Source organism: Hemicordylus capensis, chromosome 1, assembly GCF_027244095.1.
Source record: "Hemicordylus capensis ecotype Gifberg chromosome 1, rHemCap1.1.pri, whole genome shotgun sequence".
Lineage (NCBI taxonomy): Eukaryota > Metazoa > Chordata > Lepidosauria > Squamata > Cordylidae > Hemicordylus > Hemicordylus capensis.
Genome location: NC_069657.1, coordinates 376,151,782 through 376,171,153, shown reverse-complemented (window position 1 = coordinate 376,171,153; position 19,372 = coordinate 376,151,782). Strand labels below are relative to the sequence as shown.

At 42.4% G+C, this 19,372-nt stretch overlaps 2 protein-coding genes across 14 annotated transcripts in view; one reads left to right on the top strand and one right to left on the bottom strand.

The window, feature by feature from the left end:
* Positions 1 to 674: 674 nt before the first annotated feature.
* On the bottom strand, positions 675 to 9,062 carry C1H6orf120 (chromosome 1 C6orf120 homolog). 3 transcript variants are annotated; one of them, XM_053297613.1, is made up of 2 exons: positions 8,927 to 9,062; positions 675 to 1,498 (listed from the first exon to the last, which is right to left on the bottom strand). In XM_053297613.1, exon 2 carries the CDS (start codon positions 1,491 to 1,493, stop codon positions 936 to 938), a length of 558 nt encoding a protein of 185 aa, XP_053153588.1. In that variant the 5' UTR covers positions 1,494 to 1,498; positions 8,927 to 9,062; the 3' UTR covers positions 675 to 935. The 3 variants fall into 3 exon arrangements, with proteins under 3 accessions (XP_053153588.1, XP_053153578.1, XP_053153570.1); XM_053297603.1 differs by lacking the exon at positions 8,927 to 9,062 and adding an exon at positions 4,158 to 4,636; XM_053297595.1 differs by lacking the exon at positions 8,927 to 9,062 and adding an exon at positions 4,187 to 4,349.
* Positions 9,063 to 9,089: 27 nt separating this feature from the next.
* The window catches only part of WDR27 (WD repeat domain 27), a 169,097-nt gene continuing 158,814 nt past the window's right edge, over positions 9,090 to 19,372 (top strand). For 6 of the 11 annotated variants that reach the window (XR_008316483.1, XM_053297418.1, XM_053297441.1 and 3 more), the window contains exons 1-6: positions 9,104 to 9,254; positions 10,969 to 11,167; positions 12,617 to 12,758; positions 13,996 to 14,120; positions 15,429 to 15,542; positions 17,976 to 18,027. Coding sequence is in view for 10 of the 11 variants with exons in the window: in XM_053297418.1 (XP_053153393.1) it covers positions 10,976 to 11,167; positions 12,617 to 12,758; positions 13,996 to 14,120; positions 15,429 to 15,542; positions 17,976 to 18,027 (625 nt within the window). In the remaining variant the exon portion in view is untranslated. The other 5 variants (XM_053297383.1, XM_053297375.1, XM_053297390.1 and 2 more) reach the window with 5 other exon arrangements.

The window sequence follows — 19,372 nt, the reverse complement described above, 5'->3', positions numbered from 1 at the left end:
TTGTGGTATAGTGGGTTGGTGTTCTCAAACATACTAATGAATATAAAATTACAAGAAGTAATGATACAGAAAGAATAAGGTTGTTTTATACAAACTAAATTGCTTTTGTGGAGCAATAATAACTACAAAAAATGTCATGCCTCATACTTGAGTCACAGCTTCTATATTTGGTCTGATTTAATCAAATGCTTAACTAAAAGAAAGAGGCCATACTCAAGCAGGGAGCCCGATTTGGTAAGTAATCATTACTCCAATGTCCATGCTTGATTCATCTAGTTTTTCAGCCCTTTTGTACGTTAAAGTGAGTGATTTTGACTTTTGTTGGGTTTGAAACAGGAACTCACATTCTTCCAGTGCAGAAATGTAGTGCTGACTCTATACTAGTCCAAACCTCTTCCAGTTCCACCCCTCTTCAGATATTACCGGCATTGTGTGTGTGGGGGGGGACGGACGACCCATCTTCTCAAGGCTGCCAGCTTTAAAAAATAGTACCTGTTACTAGGGAAAAAAGCAGACCAAAATCCCATTGAAATTAAAAGGGATTTGTTAGGTTTCATTTATTTTAATTGTGCCCAACTCATGAATAACAGTCTGGATCCTACCCTGTTTATACTTGAAACGTGATGAAAGAAGTGTGCAGGTTTTCATTTCTACAATATCTTTGTAGAGAAATCTTTGTAAAGAAAATAAGTTTTATTCAGTTACAGTAAACTGCAACATTGATTCAGATTAGACCCTTATCAGTCAAGGGAAAACTGTACAAATACTGTGCATGCTACAGTGTAGCTCTGGGGGAAACTTACAATACAAAATTAATTATGGCTTTATTTTTCCTCCCCAGCATAGAAAGTGTCAGTACTAATGCTCACAGAAAAGCATTCATTCAATTTTACAGACTGTCCACACTTGAAGACCAGTTGTGTTTAAATATAAATTTAAAAAAGCATTTCAAGTATTAGTTTCAGTATTCCAATCAATATAGTCCAGAAGACTGATTCTTCATCCTGAGATTCGTCTTCTGTTGAATGAAACTGCTTCCGGCTCATCTCAATATCTTCTGGATTGTAGGAACCACCACCAAATTGATACGCTACAACTGTTTGATCGAAGTATAGTTTCATTTCAAATTCACTTTCCTGGTGAGAGGGATGACCATAAATCCCTATTCCCACTGGTCGGCGGAAGTGCGCTGGCACACGAACCACATCTTGGCCACAAGTTACAGACTGCAATTCATAATCATCAAAACTGGGGCGAAGAGTCACATCAGATACATACAAGTCTGCATCACCTTTTAAACTCTGCATTTGAAGCACAATCTTTCCTTCATGATGTAGCCATAAATAGCTGTAGTTTCCAGCACCAATCTGACCTTGAACTACCTGGAGGAGAATCCATTCTTCAGGTACATCTTCCTCATCATAAGCACTTGCCATCAGAAGTCCTTGAAAGGCAAGCAACATCACCAATACTCTCTTCCAGTTAGTTGCCATGGCACCTGTGTTGGATATACATGAACTTGTTCTGTCATACATAACTATATTACTACAATAATTTTTCCATGATAGTGGTTGGAAAACTAGAGAGTCAATATCATTTAGAATAGCAAGAGAAAGTCATGTTTTTCTTAGCACTTGTGTCTATTATACAACAGTTTGTGAAAGTGTTCTGTGGTGAAAACTTGAGACATTCAGCAAAGACAAGTCAACCCAAATGGTACCAAGCTACATCTGACACAGCAGATCAGCATCATGTGTAGTTAGGCTAAGTTAAAGCACTCTGAGAGCTTTACCAAATTACAGGTCTTTGGAGCATGAAACCAACTTGTCCAGGTAAGGCAGATTGTTTCAAGTGAAAATGCCCTCTTTTTTAACACTAGTGATTCGAAATTATTTAATAGGCATAGCACCAACAGATGGACCTATTTCTCAGTATAAGTGTATTTTGAATTTCAACAAATGGCTATGCAACATAGGAAGCTGCCATATACCAAGTTAGACCATTGGTCTATCTAGCTCAGTACTGTCTTCACAGACTGGCAGTGGCTTCTCCAAGGTTGCAGGCAGGAATCTCTCTCAGCCCTATCTTGGAGAAGTCAGGGAGGGAACTTGAAACCTTCTGCTTTTTCCAGAGCAGCTCCATCCCCTGAGGAGAAGATCTTACTGTGCTCACACTTCTAGTCTCCCATTCATATGCAGCCAGGGCAGATCCTGCTTAGCTAAGGGGACAAGTCATGCTACCACAAGACCAGCTCTTCTGGTTGACATCAAAGCTTGTAAAACGCATTGCTTGCTATAAGGGCTACATACATGGTCACATTTAGAATATAGGTTCCTGATATTCTAACGAACCATACAAGATTCCACCTAAGTTAAGACATGTATAAATTACCACCCAAAGCTGCATTCTTCAGGATAAAGCTTCCCCTGTGAATGTTTCTGTGGGTGAATCTGTTGACCTTAAGGACTTCAAGTAGTATTTAGTATGTGAAATTGTAGTCCATCTTGTTTCTCACAGATGTGAAAAGGATCATATCCTACATAAGTTTTTAAAAAATATGTACCAAATTGTAGCTTTAAAAAAATACTTACCAAAAGGTATTTTCACTTTGAGCAGACACTGCAGTTCCAAACATGATGCCTTGCTTATATACACTGAACCAATTTTCTGACTACAACACAATGAGGTCATTCAGATGACCTTCCTTTCCTGGGGCCGGGAAGGGGGGAGGCAGAATCGGTCCTGCCTTTCCCCACACTGTTCGCTGCACCCCTACACGATCACTGCTGCAATGAGCAGTGCAGCAACAGAGAGGTCTGGGGAAGGACACCTGGCCTCCAGAAAGCCTGCAGTGCATTGCAGTCATTCTAGAGACCGGGATACTCCTTCCACCAGCCTCTCTAGTAGCACGGGCTGCCTGCAGTCCATGCTACCACACAACTGGGTGGTACAGCAGCACCCAGGTAGAAAATGGGCTCCTCAGCGGGTCAGTGCTGCTCTGATCAGGACTCAGCCCAGTGCTCTATACAACCAGCCCTACCTGGGTAGGGCTGGTCATGTGAACCAGCTTTGTGTTTTCATGAGAACAGGCCTCCCAGGGCTGCATACAGCTTATTAAGAGATTATTCTGAAGGCAAACACTGCTCCAGCCTCTGCATTAACTTGGTACAGCAATTGACTCTGTGTGCAGAGAATGCAGACTAGTACTGCACCAGAGGGGATAATCAGGTTTTCCTTCTGGGTCACTGATTGTCAAAGACTTGACAATCATTTGTTGATTTAAAAATAGAAGTTCAGGAGCAAATGTGTTAAGGGCAGAATCAAAACGGGAAGATGACCAAAACCTCACAAAAGGCAGCAAATGAGTAACTGAACGAAACAAACACAAATCTTCATTAAGACTTCTTATTTATTTATATACCGCTTTCCAACAAAGAAGATCTCAAAGCGGTTTATAGGGAAAAAAACTAATAATTAGGATATTAAGAATAATTAGGGTTCAGTCTAAAAAGAAACATGGTACCAGCAACAGCCACTAGAGGGATGCTGTCCTGGGGCTCGATAGGGCCAGTTGCTTCCCCACCCGCGCTAAATATAAACAGAAACATCACTTTGAAAGGTGCATCTTTGCCAGGTTAGCAGGGGTAAATAATTATCGAAACATTTCACTGGGGAAGAGGGAATTTTGTCCATTCTTGTCTATTTTGGTATTTCGACACCACCTATAGGACTCGCTTATCTGAACTTGGCAGCAAAGAACTCAAGAAACAGAACTTAAGAAAGAGTGGAGGGAGGACATGGCGGAAAATACGCGGAGCATATTTCTATGGGAAGAATATCGTCGCCTCATTTGCAACCTGCGTTCCCCCAAGTCGTTTTTGCTGTTAAACGCGAGAGAGAAAGAGAGAGATTTCTACCTCCCACCCAGCCTTTAACTCTCCAAAAGAGTTTTAAGTTGGCGGAAGTGTTGGTGGGCATGAATTAACACACACACCCCGGAAACATTTACTCTGTAGAAACTTCTAGAGCGGCTGGCTCTGCAGTCAGCTGCAGAGAGCCTTCCCACGCTGACCCACGTTTCCCCAGGACGCTGAAAGCACCTCGTTCCCCAAGTGCTGAAATCCACACAAAGCTCAGCAAGCATGCGCTGCCCGTACCTGCAACCCCTATTGGAACCCACGCTTACCCCAGCGCCGAACCACTCCGCTGGCCCTCCAGTCACCATCGAGGAGGCCGCCAGAGCCTCTTGACAGAGCGGGAGCCAAACACACCCGCTCCAGCCCGCGACAAGACACAACTAGTATCGCGAGACTTTGAAGAGACTTTCCAGTCGCTTATCTTTATGGTTTTGCGCCGCTAAGGCTGGCCTTCCAAGTCCGGAAAGGGAAAAGGAAAGGGGCGGAGTCGCGGGAGAACCCGCTTTTGATCACCACAGGGGCAGGAGCTCGTATATGGCGGCGGCCAGCGGCTGGCTGCAAGCAAGGGCCTAGTAAGACACGGAGAATTTTCTAACTGCCGAGCGAGGAAGACTTTTGGAAATATATCTGCAGGCCCGTCCTTTGGACAGGGAGAACAAGGCAGTGGCCCCCAGCCTGCGCTTCTCCAGGCCCCGCAAGCACACTCTTCCGCCCTACCGCACTCCCAACAGCAGTGCATGTGCCATCCCTGGCCCTGCAGCCTCTGCAGGATGGTATCCAGCTGCTGTACTCTGAAGACATTTCTAGTATTCCCAGGGCAGGCCCGCCCTTTAGAATTAGCTGAGTGCTCACTTAGGGCGTAAAACCTGCAGGGGCGGCAACACCCTCGGCCCAGGGCCACCACCCCCTCCTCCCCTGCTCACACTTCTGGCCAGAGTAAGGCACCAGGCAGGAGGGTAGGTGCTGGGCGGGCAATGGGAGCACATGCTTGCCCTCCTTGCTGCTGCCTGCTGCTTTGAGGTGGCAATGAGTAGGGCAGGTAGGTGGTGGAGAATACCCTGCCTGCTTGCCTATTCTCCTAGCTGCGGCCTTCACCTCCACCCCCTGCTTCTGCGGTGAGTGGAAGCGACCACGGTAAGGAGTGTGGGTGAGTGACTGTTCCCCTTCACCCACCCTCCTTGGCAGGACAGACACATGCTCCTCATCACCTGCCTGGCACCAACCCTCCTTCCTGCCACCTGCTGTGGCCAGGAGGGTGCCTAGGTGGGTGACAGCATACAAGGGCACCCAGGTAGCCTCGCCTAGGGTGTCCGTGACCTTGGGCTGATCCTGAGGAGACTCCTCCCCACAACCATCTCGTGACTGCACAGGCTTTCTCCCAGTTCCCCAAGTGGCTGCCTCACCACCACCTGCAGCTGCATGCTTTCTTCCTGCAGCTTGGAGATGTGCAGGCGGGAGGCGGCATGCTCCATGCAGGTCACGCACACACTCTCCCCCACAACCACCTTCCCGTTAAGCCCCACACTTGCTAATTGGCCCCAGTCCTGCACCTCCATGGGGGCAGTATTGCTAACACTGTGTAAAAGGGGCAAATACAGTACACCAAATGTTTTGCCTACTTGCACCCCCACCCCAATGTTTTTACAAAGCAGGGGCATTGGTGAGGATGAGGGGTTGCGTGGTGATTTGGAATTCCAGCCCAGCAGGCACCCTGTTACTGCCTCCACCATCCTTGAGACTCCATCCCTTTCCCTCCATGCCTTCTCCCCAGCCATTTTGTCTTCTGTTCGGTCTCTTCCCTTTCCATTTGTGCATGAGAGCTGGTTGTGCTGGGGTCCAGATCTTTTGATGAGTCTCATGCCTAACAACTCAAGTGCTCAGCTCTGGAGGAGATGGCAGGTATCCATCATGCCTAGCACCAAGGGACTCAATAGAGCTGCTGGGCTGGAGGGGGCAGTGACCGAGGACAAGGAGGTCTTAACCCACCAAAGAATTGGTGGTTTGTTTTTTTTAATGTCAACTACAAAAAGAGGTTGAAAGATGCACAATAAAAACTCCCATAGCTACAAAGCCACCACAAGAAGTGATTGTAAATGGGAGCAAAATATGAAAGAAAAGCAAGTACAGGTGAAACTTGGAAAATTAGAATATCATGCAAAAGTCCATTAATTTCAGTAATGCAAATTAAAAGGTGAAACTGATATATGAGACAGATGCATTACATGCAAAGCGAGATAAGTCAAGCCTTAATTTGTTATAATTGTGATGATCATGGCTTACAGCTCATGAAAACCCCAAATCCACAATTTCAGAAAATCAGAATATTACATGGAACCAAGAAGACAAGGATTGAAGAATAGAACAATATCGGACCTCTAAAAAGTATACAGTGTACTGTGCTTGATTGGCCAGCAAACTCGCCTGACTTGACCCCATAGAGAATCTATGGGGCATTGCCAAGAGAAGGATGAGAGACATGAGACCAAACAATGCAGAATTGCTGAAGGCCGCTAATGAAGCATCCTGGTTTTCCATAATACCTCATCAGTGCCACAGGCTGATAGCATCCATGCCACGCCGCATTGAGGCAGTAATTGCTGCAAAAGGGGCCCAAACCAAGTACTGAATACATATGCATGCTTATACTTTCCAGAGGTCCGATATTGTTCTATTCGACAATCCTTGTCTTCTTGGTTCCATGTAATATTCTAATTTTCTGAGATTGTTGATTTGGGGTTTTCATGAGCTGTACGCCATGATCATCACAATTATAACAAATTAAGGCTTGACTTATCTCGCTTTGCATGTAATGCGTCTGTCTCATATATCAGTTTCACCTTTTAATTTGCATTACTGAAATTAATGGACTTTTGCACGATATTCTAATTTTCCGAGTTTCACCTGTACAGCAGACCTGTTCCTAATGGGACTCTAGCAAGGACCTTGTTTGATAGGGAGCTCCCACTATTTGGGAGCAATGGGGATAGTCTATAATCCATGAGTTCATGAATACCATGAAAACTCATGAATACCATGAGCTCAGAGCTAGCATCATAGAGGCAGCAAGCAACTTAAACTTGCCAAGTTGAAACAAGCTCAGAATTGGGTTTATCTGTAGAAAGGCCTCTTGTGCTTCAGTTCTTAAAGAACTCTTCTGCAGCGGTTATTAAACTTTATGGGATTACTCTAGAGTGTTTTCAAGATCTGTGAGCTCCTGTGTGAGCAATAAGTGCTTAAAGCACGATATACTGTTGTACCAGCAGAAGCTCACAACTTCTGGCACTCTGCATGCTGCTAGTGACATAACAAATGAGTCTATGCTAATCTTATATCCACTGATTTTACCTTTGTTGAGTCCATTAACTCTATCAGGCTTTACAACAAATATTAAAGATTAAGGCTGCTACCCTAAACACACTTACTTGGGAGTTAAGTCCCTAGAAATGCAGCTGACTTACTTCAGAGTTGACATGCTTCAGCTTGCAGTGCACAATTCCCCCCAAGCATTTTCATGGAGGCAAATGCAAATAATATGTTAGCACTGCTAAACATTAACTGATTCAGAATGAACCCATTAAGAAAATATACACATAGAGACCAAAAAAACCTTTATGCATTCTTGGAAGACTAACTTTCATGGTGTTCCTGTTTGATGATATATAGGACACACTTGGTTTCTCAGGCTTTTAATTGGTCTGTCATATAAAATTGTTTTCATCGTTTTATATTCATTGTATTTTACCTTATGTACACCACCTAGGGATGCATATGTCAGGCAGTATAGAAATATGATAAATATAAATGGCCGTAAGGCGTGGATACTTTTTCTTTGACATGTGTAGTTTGTTAGCAAAGATTTGTCTTCTGTTGCACTTTTTGTAGATAATCAGATTTGGAAGTTAAACATGGAAAATATAACATTTTAGCTGTTTCATATTAGATTCACATGACTTCAAGCGCTGTCCTGTACATAGTTACAGGCACGCAAGTCAAACTGCAGCCAATAAGTCCTAGCCCTACTACAGTATCCAGATCCACTTAAATAAAGAAATAAATCCATGTGCAGCAACAAGTTTGTGACTAATGCAGAAAAGCCAGCTGCGCCACCTCCAACAACTCCATAACAGACAGGACATGTGTACATCTGCAGTTCCTTGAACTGGTTTTACATCTCATCCATAAAGGTGAGAAGCAGGTAACAACAGTGGGAAAGAGGAAGGCAAGAGAGAGCATAGCCTTGCAGCCAAGCCCATGAGTCCTCCTGCTTCTGTCCGATCTCCAGCTACATATGCTATTTTAACCATCTATGGTGGTCACCTAGGAGGCACTACCCTAAACCTTCCCAAAGAACAAAAACAAAGTGTTTGTGTGTTCATCAAAATTTCCAATTCCCTTTACCCCTCTTAACCTCTAGTAGTAAATTTTTGCCTGGAAGTGTCACTCCCTGAACTATAGACACAGTTTGTAGGAGCTAGCTTTGATTGCTGCCCGATCCCAGAGACTGTCGAGTACTTTGCACATGTCCAAAAAGACATATCACTGCAAGTTACAGGGCTTAGCCCAATTTCAGAATAAAGGTCTAAACTAGCCTCTCCATGCCCTTCTCCATCGTCACCAGACCTTAATCCGTCGTTCTTTCCCAAGAACTTCTCCCACGACAAACTCCGAGCAATAGCACCAGGAGGTCTAGCCTTTCCAAATCAAACCCTTCTCTGTTTCAAAATTACCGACAGTGAGAAAGTCAGACTCCCCCCGCCGCATGAGAACATGCATTAAGGAAGGAAGGAGTCGGCTTTCAGAGGGAGAGTGGTGCAAACTACAGTGTGGATATCACTTCATAACTGCTCTTTAATTATACAGTCAAGAAGAGCTCGTTCAACTGTTCTCGCTATGGTGGCCAGCTTGATAGAAGCACACATCTGGGCCTTGGGTACCTGCATACAAGCCAGAAATTCAACAGGCGCAGCAGCACAATTTTCGCCCACAGACAGAAATGCAGAAAGGCCCACCTATTAAATTTCTGCCTGACGCGCAGGAACTCGGGACGGGAAGGAAAAGCAGCCTAACCCCTTTCCCACGTGGGACTACGCCATCCACTTCCGCGCTTCAGAGCGCTCCTGGAAAGAGACGGCAACGCAGCGAAGCAGAGCGCGGGAGTTGCTCTAGTCGACTTGCCGTAGGCGTCTGTGTTACCTAGGTAACCGTTTGGACCCCCCGACAAGAAGGGAAAGAACCAGAACTTCCTACTCCTTCTCCGCTTCTCCTTCTTGAGGGCCTCCGGGTGCCATCAGCATACAGCCGCAGCCAATCACGGTGAAAAGCAAAGGCTCTCTTACGGTACCTAGGAGACAGTAGCTAGCTTTGAGTTTTAGGACACCGCTATCTATGTAGCCATTAGCCACTGCCGGCTCCCTTCTCAGCCAGAAAGCGGCATGCCCCGCCCCCTTTACAAGCCCACAGGGTTTTCAGCTACCACTCATGCTGCGCGTTGGGCGACGTATTGAAGATTGACGATTGAAGGCCACGCCCCTCGAGTCCGCACCTCCTGCAATTTTGTGTGTGGTGGAATGGCTACCTTCGTTCAGGGTTGCAGGTTTCTAGTCGTTAGCTCCACCCGCTTCGGTTTCTGTTGCCCAGCAATGCTGCCAGCCCATAGCTCACATGACATAGACGAAGCAGGAGGGAAGGTAGTCCTCTCTCTCCCATTCTCTGTTGCTGCCCAAGGCGGAGGGAACTTACTGAGATTAATTTTCTGGTTAACCTTGGTTAGGAACGGAGTGGCACCTAATGGAGCAGTGAGGAAATGACTTGATTAGCAAGCCAGAGGTTGCCGGTTCGAATCTCTGCTGGTATGTTCCCCAGACTATGGGAAACACCTGTATCAGGCAGCAGCGATATAGGAAGATGCTGAAAGGCATCATCTCATACTGCATGGGAGGTGGCAATAGTAAACCCCTCTTGTATTCTTCCAAAGACAACCACAGGACTCTGTGGGTGCCAGGAGTTGACACTGACTTGATAAGACACTTTACCTTTACCAGTAAATTGGCACACATTGGGGAGCCAGGCAGGTACCCCTCTTTTCCCCACTGTGGCCCCCTGTGGTCCTTATCAGCTGTCTCACCTCCAGGTAAGTCCCTTGGCATGTCAGATTCAAAGGGAGATTGATTTAATACCTGTCGGGTCTGACTTGACTCGGCTTTGGGGGGAGGCAATTGCAACTCTTAGCACTGAGTTTCTAGTGTGTGGGCACACACGTTTGGTGCACTGCACTAGAAGCCTTCAGTGATCAACAACAATAGTTATATACCACTTTTCAACAAAAAAGTTCCCAAAGCAGTTTACATAGAGAATGAATGAATGAATAAGATGGATCCCTGCAGGGGTGTAGCTAGCCCGCCGGCGGCCCGTGTGTGGCCGTGGCGGGCGCCCCGATAGCCCCGCCCCTGCCTCTGACGTCAGACGCAGGGGATAGCCACGCTATCAGCTGTAGTATATCACTCCTGTAGTATAAACAATTCTTCATACAATTTCATATTTTTTACATTTCTTTGGACAAATTGTCAAAGTCAATTGGTTGTTTTTTTAAAAAATCTAGGAATAAATGGAATCTGTTTGACCCTAATATCTGATCAGTAAAGTACTTCTTACAAACTTGTGAGGATTAAATTGTACATGTTTTTAAACTTTTAAATTAGATTTGTATTTTTATATTCAATTTGAATTTGTATTGTGTAGTTTTGTATGGTTTTATTCCATTTTAATCCTTATTGTGTAGTGTCTTCATGGTTTTATATTGTTTTTAAATGTTTTGTAAACTGCCTTGAGATTATTTTAATGAAAGGTGGTATAAAAATTTAATGATAAATAAATAAATGGAAATAAATGGAAATGCAAGACCCTAGCAACTTTCAGGGATGATGAAGCACAAAATATATTGGCAAATGTGCCTCAAATTATTAAATGATTTTGATTTAGGCAAAATATCTCTAAACTAATCCTAATGAATGGTAAATTTCTAATTATATGCAAATATTGGTGTCTGTTTCAGCTGTACTATGGAAAGCCCTGTGGATCTCTGTTTTACTGAAGACGGATGTAGCAACAACATAGTTCTTGAAAAACAAGTGTTTCAATCCAAAGTACCAGAATCACATGTTCAGCTTGCTTGTAGCCTGCATTACTGTGCTTTTCCTTTGAATGGGAATGAGCTTTGCATTTGGAATACTACTGATGATCCTAACCACCAGGTAAAAACTTGTTTCTTTGTGGGTTCATGTTTAAACCAATGGCTGACATCCAGACTAATGAAGCACTAGTGCATCACTGGTGGGTGGGGAAGGAGGAATTTTGATGAGCTTTTCTTCTCCTGGAAACACTCGGTGCCACCCCAAAATCTGTCCCTGAAGGCTGCACAACCTTCCTAGTGCTCCTAGGGGAAGGGGAGGTTGTCAAAAATTTATCCCCCCTTCCTCTACTGGCTGCATGAACAGTGGAGCTGAGATAGTTGAACTCTTCAGAAGCCACTCCTGTAGCTCCATTACTTCATTGGTCTGGATGTCAGCTAGTGTTCTAGGGAATGCAGCCCACTGTACTGCTTCGTTCTGTGCAAGTTCTTTTGAAAACAATGGAAACAGTGATTCACACAGTGGGAACAAAAAAACTGACACCATTAATGATCTAAAGATAATCTAAAGCTAGCTTTAGAACTGCATTGGCAGCCAACATGTTTCCGAGCGAAATACAAAGTGCTGGTTATTACCTATAAAGCCCTGAATGGCTTGGGTCCAGGATACGTAAGAGAGCTCCTTCTTTGTCATGAACCCTGCTGCCTATTAAGATCATCTGGAGAGGTCCAGTTATGGTTGCCACTGGCTCGTTTGGTGGTGATTCAGGACCGGGCCTTCTCTGTGGCTGCCCCGGGGCTTTTGAAAATGCTTCCTGTCAAAATAAGAGCATCTCCATCTCCATCTGTTTAATTGTTTTTATTCTGTGACATTGTTTTAATTGTTTTAAATTCTGTTTTATATTTGTTCTTTTACTTAAAAAAATGTAAAAATATTTCTGTACCGCCCAAAACTTGTGTCTCTGGGTGGTTTGTTGTGTTTTAAATTGTGTATACCACCTAGACATACACATATCAAGTGGTATATAAATATGATAGATAGATAGATGAAGTTCAGTTTTGTATTTGGAAGAATGATATAGAATTTGTTGTGGTGAGTACAGTTCAGTGCTTAATGCCAGACAGTTTTGAATTAATCATGATAAAAATTAAGCATCATTGATGACACTTCTTCCTTTATGTCCCATTTGATAATGCCTTCTCTATGTTACATTCAGATGGTGGAGGTAGAAAGAAGGATTATTTCTATCAATTGATTTCTAATTCTGGAGCTCCTTTATAATGCTTGCCAAGCCTAAATTAGGATATTTTTTTCTGAGGCACTGTAAGCCTAAGCCATATATATGCTAGCAGAGATTATACTGATGTTATTTAAGCTCTATATTGATAGTATAGTAAATGATATATTTATATGTCATGTAAATGATATATTTATCATTTTGGGACTAATATTTATATCATTTTGGGACTAAGAGACAGATGAGTTAACTAAATTGAATACTTTGGAGAAAACAGCTTTGTTATCTATGAATTGTATATGCATTAAGAGTTATCTATGATATCTTTTTGTCAGCCATTACACTTAATAGGTCATCACCATTCAATTACTGCACTGGCATTTGGAAGCAAAGTCGATCCACTCCTAATTTGTTCTGCTTCACGTGACTATGTGATAGTGTGGAATCTGGATGAATGTATGAAGAAAGTGCTACAAGGTGAACTCTTGGATATAATCAATATTTTTGCATTAGGGTTTGCATTCTGATCTAGGCAAAATATGTTCAACACCTGTAGGTCCCCAGGAAAAATGAGAGGGCCACTGAAAAGGGAAACATGTTGATTCAGTATCATAATATAGCTGCACAAATTTATTTATGTAACAAATGTATTATTCATGTGCAATGCCTCCCAAAACAGCTATCTTTATCACTCTGACTTTTCTTTATTCCTTTCTTTGTTATAATGTTTATTATTATAAACCAGTCTTTATTTCTATATAAATATGTATCTAACTTCCTTCATTCTGGTGGGGTAAAAATCTTGCATATACCATGGGAAGTGTATATGGGAATTCACTGAGTTTTAAACTTCTAATTTATATTAGTTATGTCTTATGCTGGTTAACATCCAGACTAATGCTGTGTAAACGCATTAGTTGCACACATGCAAGAAGGTTGTGTAGCTCTGCACAGTTGCTCCATCGCTCATGCTCTTGTTCAGGTTACATTTGCACAACAAGGGTAGCAGAACTTGATATGGGCATCCTGTTCTGCACATTGTTGCACCATCACACCCTGTTAGGCTAGCACAACTTTGCTGTGTCTGGAACACAAGCTCTGAGCTTACAACAGCTAACTAGTGCAAAGCCTTGCACTAGCGCAACAGGTTTGCACAAGTTCAGCATTAGTCTGGATGTTCACCCAGTGCATTATAGAATGGCTAAATAAATAATTATACTCCTGTACAGCATTTTGGATGTTTTAGAATGATGGCTTTTGATTATATAGCTAACATCATCATTAATAATTAGTAAATACATTAAAATAATATATTCAACAAGGAAGAAGAAAGCTTTAACTGAGAAGTTTAACAAATGCTGAACATACTGGAGTTCAGACATATATATATATATATATATATATATATATATATATATATATATTTATTTATTTATTTAAAAGTTGCACATATGCAGTTTTGGAGTAATAATAATAATAATAATAATAATAATAATAATAATAATAATATGATTTCTATAACACCCTTCCAAAAATGGCTCAGGATGGTTTACACGGAGAAATAATAAATAAATAAGATGGAACCCTGTCCCCAAAGGGCTCACAATCTAAAAGAAACATAAGATAGACACCAGCAACAGTCACTGGAGGTACTGTGCTGGGAGTATCAGATCTAAGAAAGAGCCCCAATAACTGAATGTTTCAATTGCTGCAGGGTTAATGCCAGAAGGTATCGTTATAGGAACACTTTTGGGAATGGTGCTTTATGTCCGATTTAGCCCAGATGATCAGACTGTGGCTGTGTGTGCTGGTAATCGGATATATATGCTAAATGCGAAGGTGAGAGCATATGATGTCAAATAAACTATATTCCTATTCAATTTCAAAATTAAGGCTGCAATCCTGCACAGACTTTCCTAAGCATCAGGCCCACTGAACATAGTGGGATTTACTTCTGAGCAAACAAACATAGGAATGTGCTACATGAATGATATTAATGTGTTAGAAAAGGAATGAAAATAAGAGAAAGCAGTTTTTTCTTTATTGCATCAAGTAGTGTTTTTCAGAAGTGATAGACAATAACATTACTTTAATTTCTCACATTTATTGATCTAGTGAAACTGCCATATTGATCATAATATATTTTTGAGTTAAAACAATTCTCTGCTACTTTTGGTATCACTTCTACAGTATTGTGGAGTATCCAGTGAAGACACATAGACATGTTTAGCTTCACATGTGAAATCAGCCTTGGCAAAAGATGCTGCTGAAAATATAAGAAGAATGAATGGAAATAGAAAGAGAGAGAGAGAGAGCATGGTACCACAATTTGACAAATGGAAGGACTGGTGGAGTCTACAGACTACTGGCCTATTACTTTGTATTTTAAATGATTGTTTTGGAATTAAGTGTATATTAAATACCACTGAACAACATTCAAACTAATGCTGAGCTTGTATTAGAAGGTTGCCTATGTGCAAAAAACTTTCTTGATCCCACTCCCTTCCTCTGCTGCCCCCAGTGCACCCTGAAAATATGTCTCTGAGGGCTGGAGAACCCTCGCAGACATACATCGGGGGCAGCAGAGAGAAAGTAGGGCTTGGGAAAAATCATTGCAAGCCAAGCAAAGTTCAAACATGATGGTAGCATTAGTCTGGATGCTACTCATTGACTTTAATGAAATTCGTGTGTGACAAACCACAGGACAGGTGAGCATTTTGAAATTAATAGATGCCAGGAATTAATGAAAATTCTATGTAGTATTACATATGGAAGTATTACATCGGCATTACATCTGTATTACATCTGTACATAGACAGTACAGCAGACATGGGGTACAATCCCCTAGAAATGACTCATGGGAAAGCTGCTTTGATATGAATGAAAAAACCACAGGAACACAATTGGGCTTTTGCATAGCTCCCTTTAATTTCAGATCTCTTGCATTGTTCTAGAAGCACTTTAACTCTAATAACATATGCACAGAGGAAGCCAGTAGGTGAAATAATATTATTATGTCACGTTTGCATGTTATTTTTTAGACTTTGTTTTAAAGCTCTAGTGGCATTAAATGAATGAAGGAGTAGGATCAAGTAGTACTATTTTTATTTTGAAATTGTCTCTCTCTCCCCGCTGGATTAATTGCAGGACGAGGCTATACTTGCTGAGTTGGAAGGCCACCTGGCTCCAGTGACTGCTGCTGAGTTTTGTACTTGGGAGAAAAATATACTTATATCAGTTTCTGAAGACAGAAGTTTTAAGGCAAGGAAATTACAATTGGTTTTTGTAATATATATTTTATTGAGACCAGGACTTTGGTAACATGAATGTAAAAGCACTCGATTATTACAAATGGAGGTAAAAGTAAAAGCCTGAGAGAGGATACTTTTTCCTGATAAAATATTAAAAGGGAATATTTGAGTTCATTAATATTAAAATTGAGAGGGTGGTGGCCTCCTAGCTCCAGGCAGGCTTGGAGGAAACTAATTATCTAGACCAGGCTTCCCCAACCCGCGGCCCTCCAGATGTTGCTGAACTACAATTCCCATCATCCCAGCCACAATCATATAGATGGGGGTGATGGGAATTGTGGTTTGGCAACATCTGGAGGGCCGCAGGTTGGGGAAGCCTGATCTAGACCCATTTCAAACTGGCTTTTGTATAGGCTATGGGCTGATCTGCAACTGGAAATTGGCAGAGGGAGTATGACTCTGTTGGTTCTTTTGGGTCTCTCGGTAGGCTTCAGTACTATTGACCATAGTATCCTTCTGGAATGTCTGAGGGGATTGGGGGTGGGAGACACTGCTTTGCTGTAGTTCCACTCCCACCTCTCGGGCAGATTCCAGATTGTGTCTCTTGGAGACTGTTCCTCAAAATCTGAACTTTTGTATGGTGTCCCTCAGGGCTCCATATTGTCTCCAATGTTGTTTAACATCTGAATGAAGCCACTGGTAGAAATCATCAGGAGATTTGATGGAGGGTGTTATCAGTATGCTGATGACACCCAAATCTGTTTCTCCATGTCAGCCTCATTGGGAGAAGGCATAACCTCCTTAAATGCCTGCCTGGAGGTAGTGATGGACTAGAAGAGGGATAACAAACTGAGGCTGAATCCAGATAAGATGGAAGTACTTTTTGTGCGGGGTTGGAACTCAGGAGATGATTTTGATCTGCCAGTTCTGGATGGGGACACGCTCCCCTGGAAAGGACAGGTACACAGTCGGGGTGCTTCTGGTTCCAAACCTCTCCCTGGTGTCCCAGGTTGAGGTGGTGGCCAGAAGTGCTTTCTATCAGCTTTGGCTGATACGCCAGGTATCAGCCAAATACGCCAGGTATCAGAGGTCGTTCTTGAGATGAATGACCTCAAAACGGTGGTACATATGCTGGTAACCTCCAGACTGGACTATTGCAATGTGCTCTATGTGGGGCTGCCTTTGTATGTAGTCTGGAAACTGCAGTTGGTACAGAATGCAGCAGCCAGGTTGGTCTCTGGGTCATCTCGGACCCAGAGATACTCCTGTATTGAAAGAGCTACACTGGCTGTCAATAAGTTTCCGGGCAAAATACAAGGTGCTAACCAGCATGTCTTCTTCACCATGAGCCCCATCGCCCATTGAGTTCTGGAGAGGTTCATTTACAGTTGCCACCAGCTCATCTGGTGGCTACTTGGGGACCGGCCTTCTCCATTGCTGCTGCTACTACTAATACTATTTATATACTGCTTTTCAACAAAAGTTTGCAAAGCGGTTTACATAGAAAAATTAATGAATAAGATGATTCCCTGTTCCAAAAGGCTTACCATCTAAAAACAAATAAGGTAGACACCAACAACAGCCACTGGAGGGATGCTGTGCTTTGGTTGGAGAGAGCCAGTTGCTCTCCCCCTGCTAAATATAAGAGAATCACCACTTTAAAAGGTGCCTCTTGGCTCACTTAGCAGGGGTAACTGTCCCTGGGCTGTGGAATGCACTCCCTGATGAGATAAGAGGCTCCCCATCTCTGGCAACTTTAAAAAAGGCATTGAAGACATATTTGTTCACCTAGGCTTTTAATTAGCTTCATAGTTTTAATACTTTTAATGTTGGGTTTTAAATGATTTTAATGGTAATGATTTTAATGTTTAAATGATTTTAATTGTAAACCACCCAGAGATGCATGTTTTGGGTGGTATAGAAATATGTTAAATAAAACAAGATTCAGTAATAATTAAATTTCCTGCGTTACTTGGTATTTGGGGCTCAGTTCTCTTCATGCAAAATTAATAGAAATACTTACAATGATTCTAGATGTTACTCTTGTTTTTAAAGCAAATATCACTCACTATTGTCCATTTTATTTCTGTACCTGCTGATAGTAGGACAGGGATATTTTGCAGTCAGATAATGGCCATTTAAGTAAAACATTGTCTGATACAGGCTACCGTCATAAACATACTTAATTGGAAGTAAATTGTTCTAAAAGGAATTTTCAAGAGTACATATCTTAAGACCTGAGTGGCAGTTATTTTCTGCAACAACCACAACCATCCACGCAGATTTCTTTATGGCGTGTACCTCTGAACAATGACTACATTATCTGAAATCTTGACTTTCAACATATAAATATACCTTTTATGTAGTTTTCCATTTGTTGCTTTGGAAATACATTTCATAATGATCTAAACCAGCATTTAAATATTACCATATTTCTCAAAAGGTGTGGGACTATTGTACTGGACTGTTAATATACCAATCAGCAGTAATTACAGGTATGTGTTGGGGTTTTTTTTAACATGAATTGGTACTAACCAATCATATGTTTTCATAAAGAATTATTTTAAATAAGAGATGAATATGTTCACCAATGCCAGTATTAATGGAGATGAAGGGCAACATCTGCTAATGTTTAGAATAATGGAGTGGGATATAAATTCAGTTACATAACATCCCTACCATTCTCCATGCTACTCCCAGTGATGACATTAGCTGTATATCCGGTAGCCCTAATCCAGAGCCCTTTACATAGATCCTAATGTATCCCTGAAGTTTCTCCATTCTGAGATGCTGCCTTGTTAATTTCAGTGGATGCAGCGGAGGGAATATGTGCATGGATCTGCTACCTCCACAGACACAAATGTGACAGCTGCTGCAGACAAAGGAGAGACATGTGTAGCAGTGCTCCTATGCAATTAGATTGGTAGAAGGGATTGTATTTACTGCCAGTTATTATTTGTTTTTGCATCTTATTGGTTTCTGGTCTATTGATTTGATAGCAAGATTTGCTACTCAGGCCCACTGCTCTCTTCAGAAATTTTCTTCTTCATATTTATGAATTGTGTGCTTCTCCCCACCCCCACCCCCATGTTAGTTCTTTTTTTAATTCTCTAGCATTGTGGCTAGTTAGAAGCTGCCCTCTAGGGCTAGCAACTCATTATGTGCACAGTAATGTAAGAGAACCCGAGCACCATTTAGGGGGCGGTGGTGGGGGATCTTCTAGAGGGAGAATCTGAAGCAGCAGCATGAGGGAGAGGGTTTTCCCCTGCCTTCAGCTTTCTGGCTTCAAATTGCTTCCTGCCTCAATGCTTTTCCTCCATACAGTTTAAAACATGTGTTTGCAGTTGCATGTTTAGTTGTGAACATGCTTTTTTAATCTTGTGGGAGAGAATGCCATTTGGAGTGGAGAATCTGTGTGCAGAGAAGGGACTAAGCAGTGTCTCTCCCCTGCCCCTTGTTCTGTCCCCATTAAGAGAATGAGGGGGGGGGGACATAGGGACATATGAAACTACCATATACTGAGTCAGACCATTGATCTATCTAGCTCAGTATTGTCATCGCAGACTGGCAGCACCTTCACCAAGGCTGCAAGCAAGAATATCTCTCAGTGGCGCTTATACCATCAAGTACTACTACTTAATGCGACTAAGCCATGGCTCCCAGAGGGCCAGCAAGAGTGCCCTAAAATCACCTGCAAACAGAAGGCTAGTGAGCTAGGCAAAACATTCAGGGAAACCCACTCACATTTCTTAAAATAGTGTGTGGTAGCCAAAAGAGTGTGGCAGGGAGTAAGCAAGCTGTTAGAGTGGCCTGATTTGGAAAAACAGACTTGGGAAGAAC